Genomic DNA, 11,934 nt, shown 5'->3' on the forward strand with positions numbered 1-11,934 from the left:
AGTAAAAGAAATATTTGACTGGTATGTGCTTTTAGATTCTCTTTAATATTTTTATTTTCTCTAGTGTTTAAACTTAATGTTTGAATATATTTGGGGATTAATAACTCACTGCCTTTGCTCTGAAAAGTGTTCAGTAAGTACATCTCTATGTTCTTGTACCTGGGAAAGCAGTACTCATGAATAATGAGTTTTCCATCTGTGAAACCCTGAGTGTCGGACAAACACAGCAAGGAAATGAATGCCTGCAGTTACATTCTTACTCAACAGCTCTTGGCAGCCATGAAAACAACCATTCATCAAACACGGGCACACAAAAAGTCTTGCAGAGCAAGGCCATGAAAATCTCAGCATTAAAACCTTGTGGCTGCCCATGAAAGAGAGTTAACTGTCCACCAAAAAGTCCTGTTTCCCCTCCCACAGTACAAAGTTGTCGTTGGGCAGCGGAGGCTCAGTCAGGGACTCCGTTTCCCAGCCCCCTTGCATACAGATCAGGTCATGTGACTCCCCACAAGAAATGAATGAAAGTAATGTCACTTCTAGAACAAGGCATTGAACGTTAGGACCCTCCTCCTCCCTCTCTTCTCCCAAATGGCAGCTCAACGCAGAGGGGATGGTTGGGCTACAAAGTAAAAGAAGCCCGAGTCCCCAAGACATCACATGGTGGAAAGCCTTCCACTAACTGGAATATCCACAACGCACAATTACATGAGGAAGAAATAGATTTGATGTAATACCCTTTGTAATACTTTAAGCGATAAAAAAATAAATAAAGAAAAAAGAAAAAAAAAGAAATAGATTTGCACATGAACAACAAATAGATTTTTCTTATACTTAAGCTACTGAAATGTTGGGGTATATCTGTTACAGCAGCTAAACATCAATATTCATTTATTCCACTGAGTGATTATTTATTATATGTCTTTCATAGCAATATACAGATGAATTCTGGAATTATTTCCAAAAAAAAGGTTCTAATTCTAAATTGGAGAACTGGATGGGAGACTTAATGGGCCAGAAAACTTGTATAAATATGCCACCAATGGAAGGACAGTAGGTAACCCATCAAAAGGAAAAAAGAAAAAAAAAGAATAGCTCAATTACCATTAAAGACACGGAAAGAATTAACAAAAACTTCTTAAAAAGTATCAGACCCAGATTATTTTGTGAACAAATTTTATCAAACCATCAATAAATTATATAGGTAATCTATTCCAAAGAATTGAAAATGCCCCAATTAATTCTATGAGTCCAGAATTACCGTCCTTGATGCAAATGCCGGGCAACAGCACACACACAAACACACACAAAAATTTCATCTGGAACATAGTCCATTTAAAAAGAATACACCTACCACACGACTGAGCTATTCCACTGCTAGGTATTTACCCAAGAGATATGAAAGCGTATGTCCACACAAAGACTTGTACATGAATGATTATAGCAGCTTTATTTGCAAAAAAACAAAAACCTGAAACAATAAAAATGTCCATCAATGATAAATGGATAAACAAATTATAGTATAACCATACAATGGGATAATACTCAGTGACAAAATGAATGAATTATTGTTACCACAATATCATGAATGGATCTCAAAATAACTGAGTAAAAGGAAGCCAGACACGACCCCCTCCCCATAAAAAAAAAGCACATATTGTACATTCTACTTATATAAATTAATCTAGGAAGCAGATCAGTGGTTGCCTGGGGGAGGAAGATGAGGGGGAAAGACAGAAATTACAAAGGAGCAAAGGGAAGCTTGGAGGCAGTATAGACATGCTCACTGCTCTAGCTGTGGTGATGGTTTCACAGTGTATCCATATGTCAAACCTCACCAAGGTGTACATTTAAACTATGTGTAGTTTAACATATACCAAGTGTACCCTGATCACTGCTGTTGTTGTTTTTAATCCTCATCTGAGGATATTTTTTCATTGATTTTTAGAGAGAAAGAAAGACAGAGAAATGTCAATGTCAGAGAAACACATCAATTGGCTGCCTCCTGCAGGAGCCCCAATCAGGGGCTGGGCCCAGGAGGAGCCTGCAACCGAGGGACGTGCCCTTGACCGGAATCGAACCCGGGACCCTTCAGTCCGACACTCTATCCACTGAGCCAAACCGGCTAGGGCATAATTGGTTTTTTTTTAAAGGACAATCAAGGCAACCACTTCATCTTTCTGAAACTCATCTATAAAATGCAGTTATTACCTACATTGCTTATCTGTTCATGTGAGGACATCATGAAATAATGAATGTAAAAATATTTTGCAAACTCTGAATACAAGAGGTAGGGGCACTGTGTAATCTTTGTTACTATTAATGCCATTATCAACAATAACTTAGTCATTAATATGATCAGTGTCACTGTCACTACAAAAAATCCCATCACCTTGGTCTTCTAGTACCTACGTTAAGATCACTGAGCTAGTTCATCAGTTTAACGGAAAAGAAAAAACATCATCAACAAATGACAAATGCTGGTGAGGATGTGGAGAAAAAGGAACCCTTGTACACTGCTGGTGGGAATAAAGACTGGTGCAGCTACTGTGGAAAACAGTATGGAGTTCCTCAAAAAGTTAAAAATGGAACTCCCATTTGACCCAGTGATCCCACTTATAGGAATATATCCCAAGAAATCAGAAACACCAATCAGAAAGGATATATGCACCCCTATGTTCATAGCAGCACAATTTACCATAGCTAAGATTTGGAAACAGCCTAAGTGCCCATCAGCAGATGAGTGGATTAAAAAACTGTGGTACATCTACACAATGGAATACTATGCTGTTGCAAAAAAGAAGGAACTCTTACCATTTGCAACAGCATGGATGGACCTGGAAAGCATTATGCTAAGTGAATAAGCCAGTCAGAGAAAGATAAATATCACATGATCTCACTCATTTGTGGAATATCATGAGCAACATAAACAGATGAACAAAAATAGAGCCAGAAGCATCGAACAGACCTTTCAACCTAAGAGGGAAGGTGGGGGGTGGGAGGTAAGAGATCAACCAAAGGACTTATATGCATGCCTATGAGCATAACCAATGGACACAGACAAGAGAGGAGTGAGGGTATGTGCTGGAGGATGGGAGCAACTGGGGAGAGGTCCATGGGGGAAAAAGGAGACTTATGTAATACTTTATTTTTTTAAATATATTTTTATTGATTTTTTACAGAGAGAAAGGGAGAGGGATAGAGAGTTAGAAACATCGATGAGAGAGAAACATCGATCAGCTGCCTCCTGCACACTCCCTACTGGGGATGTGCCCGAAATCAAGGTACATGCCCTTGACCGGAATCGAACCTGGGACCCTTGAGTTCACAGGCTGACACTCTATCCACTGAGCCAAACCGGTTAGTATTATGTAATACTTTAAATACATAAATACAATAAAGAATTTTAAAAGAAAAGGAAAGAAAAAACAAACCCAGCAAGTTCACCCGTTCCCAGGGACAGCTGGGAGGAAAAGGTGACCTATCACACAGTTTACCAGGGAAGTGAGGAAAGACATGTTGTGAAATGCTCAAATATGCAACGGCTAGGGAAGCCAAGCACACAGCTGTTCCTGTAAATGCCCCCTGTGCCTGGACAAATTTTAGTTTGAATGCAATCATGGAAGATCCTGCAAACATGTAATGAGGGAAGTCTGTGAACGTCCACTACTGACATCTGAGAACTTGTGGTCAGTTCATCTCTCCAGATGGACTGGAACCCCAGGAAACAAGATGAACAGTGAGCTCTCCCAGGCTGAAAGGAGGTACAGTCCGCGGACTGCAAAAGGGAGTAAAAGGAGGGGTAAGAAGGACCTTGGATTCTACAGAGAAGAAGGTTCGACCTTCAGGTGGGTAACAATTGTTAACACTTCTGTGCCATCTTTTCAAGAAAGCTCAAATCCAGATACAAGAAAGAACAGTAGAGGGATCCGTCCATGGTGAGACTGTCATTCCCCAGGTGGGGAGAGAGCCGGGAGAGAAAGGAATGAACAAGGATGAGCACTTGCTATAGCTCAGGCTCGGTGTCTTACAAACACTATCTCATGAAGTCCTCCCAACAGCGTTGCGCTGCTGAGAGCTGAACTGCACTGACGCTCTGCTCGCCAGGCCCTCTGCTCTATGTGCATGGCCTCATCAAGCCCTTTCAACAGCCCAGTGAGGTAGGTACCGGCATTATCCCCATCTAGTGGGTGACGAAGCTGAGACACAAAGAGCTTCAGTAAACTGCCTAACACCAGACAAGTAGGGAGAGATTTAGGCTCACCTCTGACCTCACCGGGTGAGCTCACCCAACAATTAGGGCCAGTCATGTTAACTGCCTAGGGCCGTGGTCGGCAAACTGCGGCTCGCGAGCCACACTCGGCTCTTTGGCCCCTGGAGTGTGGCTCTTCCTAAGCCTTAGGAGTACCCTAATTAAGTTAATAACAATGTACCCATCTATATAATTTCAGTTTAAAAAATTTGGCTCTCAAAAGAAATTTCAATCGTCGTACTGTTGATATCTGGCTCTGTTGACTAATGAGTTTGCCGACCGCTGGCCTAGGGGACACAGAAAGAGACAGCAGAGTACAGGACAGGCTGAGAGGTTAGGGACCCAAAAGGTCGGGCGCATACCTATGGCCCTGGGCCTTGAGAGGGAGGAGTGTTGGGAGGAGGGGTAGTCTTGCAAGTCCTTCTAACATCTGGCAGACAGAAGGGGGACTGTCTCCAGGGACTAGGAGAATGACCTCAGCACAGCGAGCTGATTAAACAGAAAGGTAACTATCCGATTTCATTATAAACTGGGAAGAGAGAAGCTGATGTAATTCAGATTTGTAATAACTTTCTCTACAGTCTTCCCTTCCTGCCTTAGCTCAGGGTATAACTATCACAAAGCCCGGCGTAGGTCGGGGTGCAGACTTTGGATAGTTGGGAGAAACCGTTTATCTGCTGGGAAATCTTCAGAAACAGCATGTGGTGGTAACAGCCCTGAGTTTGAATCTTGTTTCGGTCACGCAGTGCCCTGCGCAGATCAAGTGCCCGAGCCTGTCTCCACGTCTGTTAAATGGGGGCATTTAAAACCTCAGGGGCTCGTGTGGACGGTCAGAGATGTTACATAAGGTATTCATCATGTTCTTGGCTCACCGCAGGCACTGCATGAAGTTAGTTCCCTTTCTCCCCTCTTCCCAGCCTTGACTCGGAAGTGCTTTACGGGCCCCGGGCGTCAGAGCGCCCCCTTTAGGACTCCTGACGATAGCAGGAGGGAGAACCGGCATCCCACCCTAGGGAGAGGCAGGTATGAAGCCAGAGGGACTTGCCTCCCCTCACCTCCGTGCTGGGGAAGGAACTTCTCAGCCTTGGTGCCTGCAAGATCCCAAACAGCCACCCAGTTCAAAGGAAGGATCCAGGAACAGGGTGAACAAAGGGGCCTTCAGAGTAGGAGCCAGACTGTCATTTCCACAGGCTGGTGAGGTGGGTGTGGTGGCTCACGCCCTCCTGCTGCCCAGGCTCCCTCCCTTCCTCTCTACTCTTGGCTGTGGGGGGTAAGATGAGCACCGACCTGGGCAAGCCACTTCACCTCCGGAGCCTCTATGCCTCGTCGGTATAAAAGGGCTCGAATTTTAAGGGTTTAACTCCGATTCCTATCGGGAGCAGCCAAGGAAGTTAACCAAAGTGAGAAAGTTAGAATGGTTCCGGAAAGGCCACAAAATCCCTACCGTCCCTGACTATTCATATGGACGTTTAGAAAGGGTAAAGTATATTATTGTATTTATCACACATACCCAAAGGGTTAGAACTATGATTTGTCATAAGAGAACACTGTAGAAGAATCTGAATGAACATAGGGAAATGTGTGTGCTTTTGATTAGTTATAGAAATTAAGGAAGGAGAGTTAACAGCGGTTTATCTCCAGGGCATGAGATTAGGATGATCAAGTGTCTTGTCATTTTACTTTGTATACTTCTGGACAGTTTAACTTTTTAATGGGTATATATTGCTATTATACTGGGTATATACTGGTATTTATTTTACACATCACTTCCATAACAAACAAAATGATAAAAACATAGTGTTAACCAGACCTTTCTCTCTTATATCCCTGCTCTTTCTTTATATCCCTGAAAATATTAATGTTTTAACCCTCCTTCCTCACCATCAATGATCCCACTCCCATCCCTAGAAAAGCAGGAAAAGTAATGGACATAAATGAGCAAATCCCTTGTATTCCTCAGACTCAAACGGGCTCAATGAGGCCCCTGAGGAGTAGTATCCTATTTCAGTGTGCCCCAGCATTAAACGGGAAATGTCAGATTAACCATGCCTGAACACCTGCTCGCCAGGTGGGAAAAACAAACTCCACCTAAATGTTAGAGCTTGCCAGGGGTCCACGGGGCTTAGCAGCCGGCAGCTGGAGGTGAGAACATCTATCTTCCAGCCCCGGTCCTGCCGCTGCTTGTGTGACCATGGATACGGCCCTTCTCCCCATGGGGCTCCACTTTCCCTACTGAATGGAGCATCAGTGCCAGTTTCTAAGACTGTTGACAAGATCATATAAGGCAATGCAAGTAGAAGCACATTTTCAATGGCAAAATATTTCACCGAGACAAAATAGAGCAGAGAACTTAACAGCCTTTGCAGAGAGGGAGGCCACTTTTCATTGGAGTGAAATCCATAAATAGACACAGAGAGAAAAAAGGAGTAAGGAAGGATCTTTGGAAGCTGGTGGTATTTTCCTCCACCCTGGAAGCCCAAACCACAAAGAGGAGGGTGTGTGTGTGTGTTGTGTGTTGGGAGGGTGCTTTGAAAGAGTGGGTGTGGAGCACACACAGCATTAAATCCCTGCCTGGAGCTATTCAATGTGTTTTGAACTCTGTCAGTCGAATCCTGTGTCCTGGCTGCAGACTTCACGCCCAGGGCACAGGAGGGAAGAGCCAGCAAGGAAGCCTGTTAACTGCCCTCCCACCCTTTGCAGGGCATCTGAGTCAGCAAGCTGTGGCTAGAAGCAGGGGGAAAAGAGGTAGGGCGCGTCCAGGAGCCAACACCAGAGCAGGCACAGTGCTCTGCACAAAAGAACCAGAGCCTGGGCTACAAGAGATCCCATTCGACCCCTACTCAACTCTGTGACTTAAGGCAAGTTGCCACCCCATCCTGGGGTTCATCTCTCCTTCTGTAAAATGAGGGGGTTACACAACAGGATCCTTCTGGCTCCATGACCATGGCCATTCTGTGTCTACCCATCAGGCGATGAAGCTTCCCAATCGGAGGGCCTATTGAGAGCTGGGAAAGGTCCCTAGAATTCCCTCTGGCTTCCGTCAGGGACAGACACCGGCAGTTTTCCCCCCTCTGGTTCCTGTGCTTTGCCCCAGATGCACTGAGAATTTGTGAACTCATTTTTCCTTCCTATCCAGGAGAGGGAACCCGGGAGGGCAGACAACAGGGCAGTGTGGCGTAATGAGAACGTGGAGGGAGGCAGGGGGCCTGGCACAGAGGGTTACTGCTGGGGGCCAGGAGAGAAGACACACACACAAGATCAGTCAAACTAAACTTTATTCATAAAAGCATATTAGTAATCACCATTGGACTCTTAAATGAGGCACATTGGTCCCTTCTCCCTACCAGCCTTCAGCCCTCCCATTTCCACCCTTTCTTTTGAGCATTGTAGAACGCTGGAAAAATCCTCTCCTGGGTCTGCAAGTGGTCCTAGGCTTTGGGCTGGGAGCAGCCCACAGTGGTCTTGGGCTAGATTGAGTCCTGGAGTCCAGAGAGAGAAGCCAGAGATAGACTCCAGTATCCAAACATTCTGGGCCAGATCAGGTGGCCATTCCCATGGCACAGGGCCTCCAGGGGGAGGGGAGGATGTGGGGCCATATTACACACCCTTCTCACATCTGGAGAAGCAGTGGGAGGCCAAGCACAAGGCACATCTGGAAGAGCCAGTGAGCATTGAAATATTTCAGGCACATCTGGGTGAATAAGGTACCATGAAGGCCAAGGAGAAATCTGCTCCTGAGTAGGGTCACTGGACCACAGACCGAGCACCATGGGCTGGGGGGACTAAGACAGCATCCTCAGGGGTCCGGATCTGAGCGGAGGATGCAGTTTAGATGGTGGTATAAGAACAGAGAAAAGGAACAAAAGCTGGAGCCAAAACCCGCTGCTTAGGGTACAGAGGCACACGGCTCAGTTCCAGATGTTTGGAATATTGTGCCCAAGTCACAGCACTCAGGATTTCTCTTATGTTGAGGCGAAATGAATCTTCACCCATCTTGGTTTTTCCACTGGATGGTGCTGACAGAAAGCTGCTGGGCAGAGGTCCTTCCCTCCCCCGCTGTGAAACCCTGTGTTGACACAGGCCCGGATCCCTGGGAATCTCCATGGCTCCTGCAACACAGAAACCTGCAACAGAAGAACCAACGTCACTGGGTCTCTGAGGCACTCCCAAGTATCCCAGCGAAGCCCCCCCCCCCCCCCAGGCTCTGGCTGGCACTGGCGGTGGGAGCTGAGGGACCAGTTACCCTGCCCGGAGTGTGGCAGCAGCATGCCCGCCTAACTGAGACACAGAAGGGCTCAGTGGTCTGGGCTTTCCCAGAGGAGAGAAAACAAAGATAACCAATTCGAATAGGAACAGAGTTTAGTTTTATAAGACGAAGTTCCGGATATGGATGGTTGTGAAGGTTGACAACAATGTGGATGTACTTAGTGTCACAGAACTGTCCACTCAAAAATGGTTAATTTTGTTATGTATATTTTATCACAATTTACGTGATTTTTAAAATAACCATGTGAACGGCATCTAACATGTATTGACCCCTTACTATGTGTAGCATAAGCCTGGTCGTGAAGAGGCCAAACTGCCAGCGTTCAAATCCTAGCTCCACCTTGGAGGCTCTGGGAAAGTTACTCAACCTCTCTGGGACTCATTTTCCTTATATGGAATCTATATATACAAAAGCCTAATATGCAAAGTGTCCCCTCGGGAGTTCAACCGACCAGGAGTTCAACCACTCGCTATGACGTGCACTGACCACCAGGGGGCAGCACGGAATGAAGGAAGGCTGGGCCAGCAGCCGGCAGCTGGGGAAGGGAGGCCCCAGCTGCCAGCTGCCAGCTGCCAGGGACCCTACCCATGCACAAATTTCGTGCACTGGGCCTCTAGTAAGGAAATAATAATAGAACCCTCTTCAATAGGGTTGTTGAGAGGATGAAATGAATACAGGAAGTCCTTGGGTTACCTCGGACTCAACTTACCTTACGTCATTTCGTGGTTATGTCACCATCTCCCATTTATTTATAAAAAAAAAAAAAGTTCCGTCATTTCGATGTATGTACATATGTGCTTTATATTTTTTTATTATTTATTTACCACAAGTAAAGGTCAGGAATTGTTATCTTTCTTTTAAATTTTTTTTACTGCCCTAACTGGTTTGGCTCAGTGGATGGAGCGTCAGCCTGCGGACTGAAAGGTCCCAGGTTCGATTCCAGTCAAGGGCATGTACCTTGGTTGTGGGCACATCCCCAGTGCAGGAGGCAGCTGATTGATGTTTCTCTCTCATCGATGTTTCTAACTCTCTATCCCTCTCCCTTCCTCTCTGTAAAAAAATCAATAAAATATATTAAAAAAATTTTTTTTTACTGTTTCACTTCATTACTGCTGTGTATGTGCTCCGTGTGAGTGACATAGGTGCTTATGTAGATGGGTTCCGGCTTACGGTGAAAATCGAGTTATGTCGTGCCGTAGGAACGGATCTCCGACGTAACCCGAGGGCTGCCTGTACATCTAGTGCTTTGAGCAGTGCCAGGCACAGAGGACTAGATAAATGCTATGGTGACCAAGTAAAGCTTACATAAGTGCCCTCCCACCCAGATCCTCACAGCTACAACAGAGAAACCTAATGCCTCTCCACCTAAGCCTTACAAACACGCTCACAAAGACACACTCTGGCCTCCCTATTCTAGTTGCTAATCCAGAGAGCGGCAATTTTTTTTTTCCCAAAGAGCAGACCTTTGAAGGATTTAGCAAAAAGTTTGAATTATCACAATTCTTTGGACATGTGGTTATGAAGGCCGCCCCTCCCACTTGCTCTCCGAATAAAACCCTCTCACTTTTAGAAAAAGAGGAGTTCTGTGTTTTTATGCAAAGGCCCATGACCCCTCCAGGAAACAAAGAAGTGTCGTACCTTCCTGAGGCTGGGCCAGCTGTCCACCCCAGCGCCAGAGCTTTCCTCTCTCGGTGAGTGTGACCGCCGTCACAGGCAGAGCCAGGCTCTCTTGCAGGTGTCATTCCCTTTGACTGGGAGACCATCTGGGTAACTTTGGCTTCATTTCCCAAACGATGTAAAGGAATGTTCCGATCCACCAGGTCCCAGGCCTCTCCCTGGCCTGTCCAGGAGCAGTTATTTTCCCTCATGGGCTGGGCCCTCCCTCTGCTAGAGAAAGTCCCTGGGAAAGAGGGAGCACCCCAAGTCTTCAGAAAGACCAACGGGTTGGGCCCACTAGGAAGAAATGAAAGCCAAGACTGCAGGGGAACCTTAGGTGGCAAAATCTGATCCAGGCCCAGGGGCAAGAAACACTTCTTATTGCCTGGTTTTACGGCAGGACTTCTCGGAGCCTTGGATGTGCCAGTGACTCCCCGGGAAGGGGGGATAGCACCTTTGACAAACCCATTCAGCCTGGAAACCCTCTTTGAGAGGGTAACTCCTGAGCAGGATCCCAGGGAACACCACTGTTTCCAACAGCGCTGGAAGGGGAGCTGGGAGACAAGGTTCTAACGTTATTCTGGCTTTTCTTACAAGCAAGCTCTAGGGTTCCCTCTGTAAAACGGAAGGGAGCTCGCCCTAACATTCCCCCGCGGTCCTGTGGGGTCCCTAATGCAGAAAGATATTGGGAGGTGGGAGTGGAGCAGAGGCCTGTGAGTCAGGCTGGGAAAGCTAGTGTGCGTTTGGGTCTGGCCTCCATGAACCGAGGGGACAAAGGCGAACAGACAGAGGCAAGAATACAGCCCACAGGCCCTGACCATCCATCCTCACCTTTGGAGCTAGGCCCCACCCCAAGACATCAAAGCACCAAGCGATGGGCCGGGTAGGACCGGCGCAGGATGTCCGAAAAATCCCGAACTAAAACCAGACTCGTCGCTCCTCCCGGGGCCAGTGGCGGCCTGTCTCCAGCTCTGCCCACGGCTGGCTACATGCCTGCCTTTCCCAGCCCTCAGGCTGGCAGAGGGCCCAGGGAAAGGGGGTGCTCTTCCCAGCGCGGGGCGGCAGGAAGGGGGCAGGGGCGCCGCCAGATGACTGGCAACAATTTGGGAGCCTCCACCGGATCTACGCGGCGCCTGTCCACGTCTCGCTGTCAGCGGGGAAGGGGAAGAGGAACCGCGAGGTCTGGCCTCGGGAGGGGAATGGGAGTGTGCGTCCGCCCTGCGGATGTCGTCCTGCTCGGGCCCCTGGAGACTGCGCATCCCACGCAGCGGTCCGGGCTCTGGGCGGTGGCGCTGCCGTCGGGAGGGAACTGCGTGTCTGGGTGTCTGTCTGGGTGTCCGGGTGCCTGGGCGAGGGCGGTGGCGGTGGCGGGAACGCAGCGCGAGGGAGGGTGCCAGGGCGCACGGGCGCGGGCGGCAGGAAGGGCTGGGGCGCTGGTGTCCTCAGGGTCCCCCGCCCGCGGGGGGCGTCTCACGCCACCTCCTGCTCGCCTTGGTAGCGGCGGCAGCAGCTGTAGAGCGCCGAGAGCAGGTAGAGGCCCAGGCAGAGGCCCCCGCAGACGGCGGCGCCCAGGAAGGCGTGGTAGGCGCAGGGCATCTGGTAATTCTTGAGGTTGCAGTAGCTGTGCCTCTGCGTCTGGTCGATCATGATGGCTGTCGCGGCGCCGTAGAGCGCAGCCGCCAGCAGGTCGTGCGCCACGTTGACCACGAGCCAGCGCGAGCCCAGCACGGGCACCAGCTCGTGCTTGCCCAGCAGCGTGAGA

At 48.1% G+C, this 11,934-nt stretch overlaps 1 protein-coding gene across 1 annotated transcript; it reads right to left on the reverse strand.

Annotated features, from left to right (window-relative positions):
• Window positions 1-7,506: 7,506 nt before the first annotated feature.
• Window positions 7,507-11,933, reverse strand: MARVELD1 (MARVEL domain containing 1; the record flags this gene model as incomplete). Its single annotated transcript, XM_023754828.1, has 2 exons — window positions 7,507-8,373; window positions 10,155-11,933. A coding segment is annotated over one exon (291 nt), but the record flags the coding sequence as incomplete, so codon positions are not given.
• Between the last annotated feature and the right edge of the window lies 1 nt (window position 11,934).

This window comes from Myotis lucifugus, unplaced genomic scaffold, assembly GCF_000147115.1.
Source record: "Myotis lucifugus unplaced genomic scaffold, Myoluc2.0 scaffold_66, whole genome shotgun sequence".
Classification (NCBI taxonomy): domain Eukaryota; kingdom Metazoa; phylum Chordata; class Mammalia; order Chiroptera; family Vespertilionidae; genus Myotis; species Myotis lucifugus.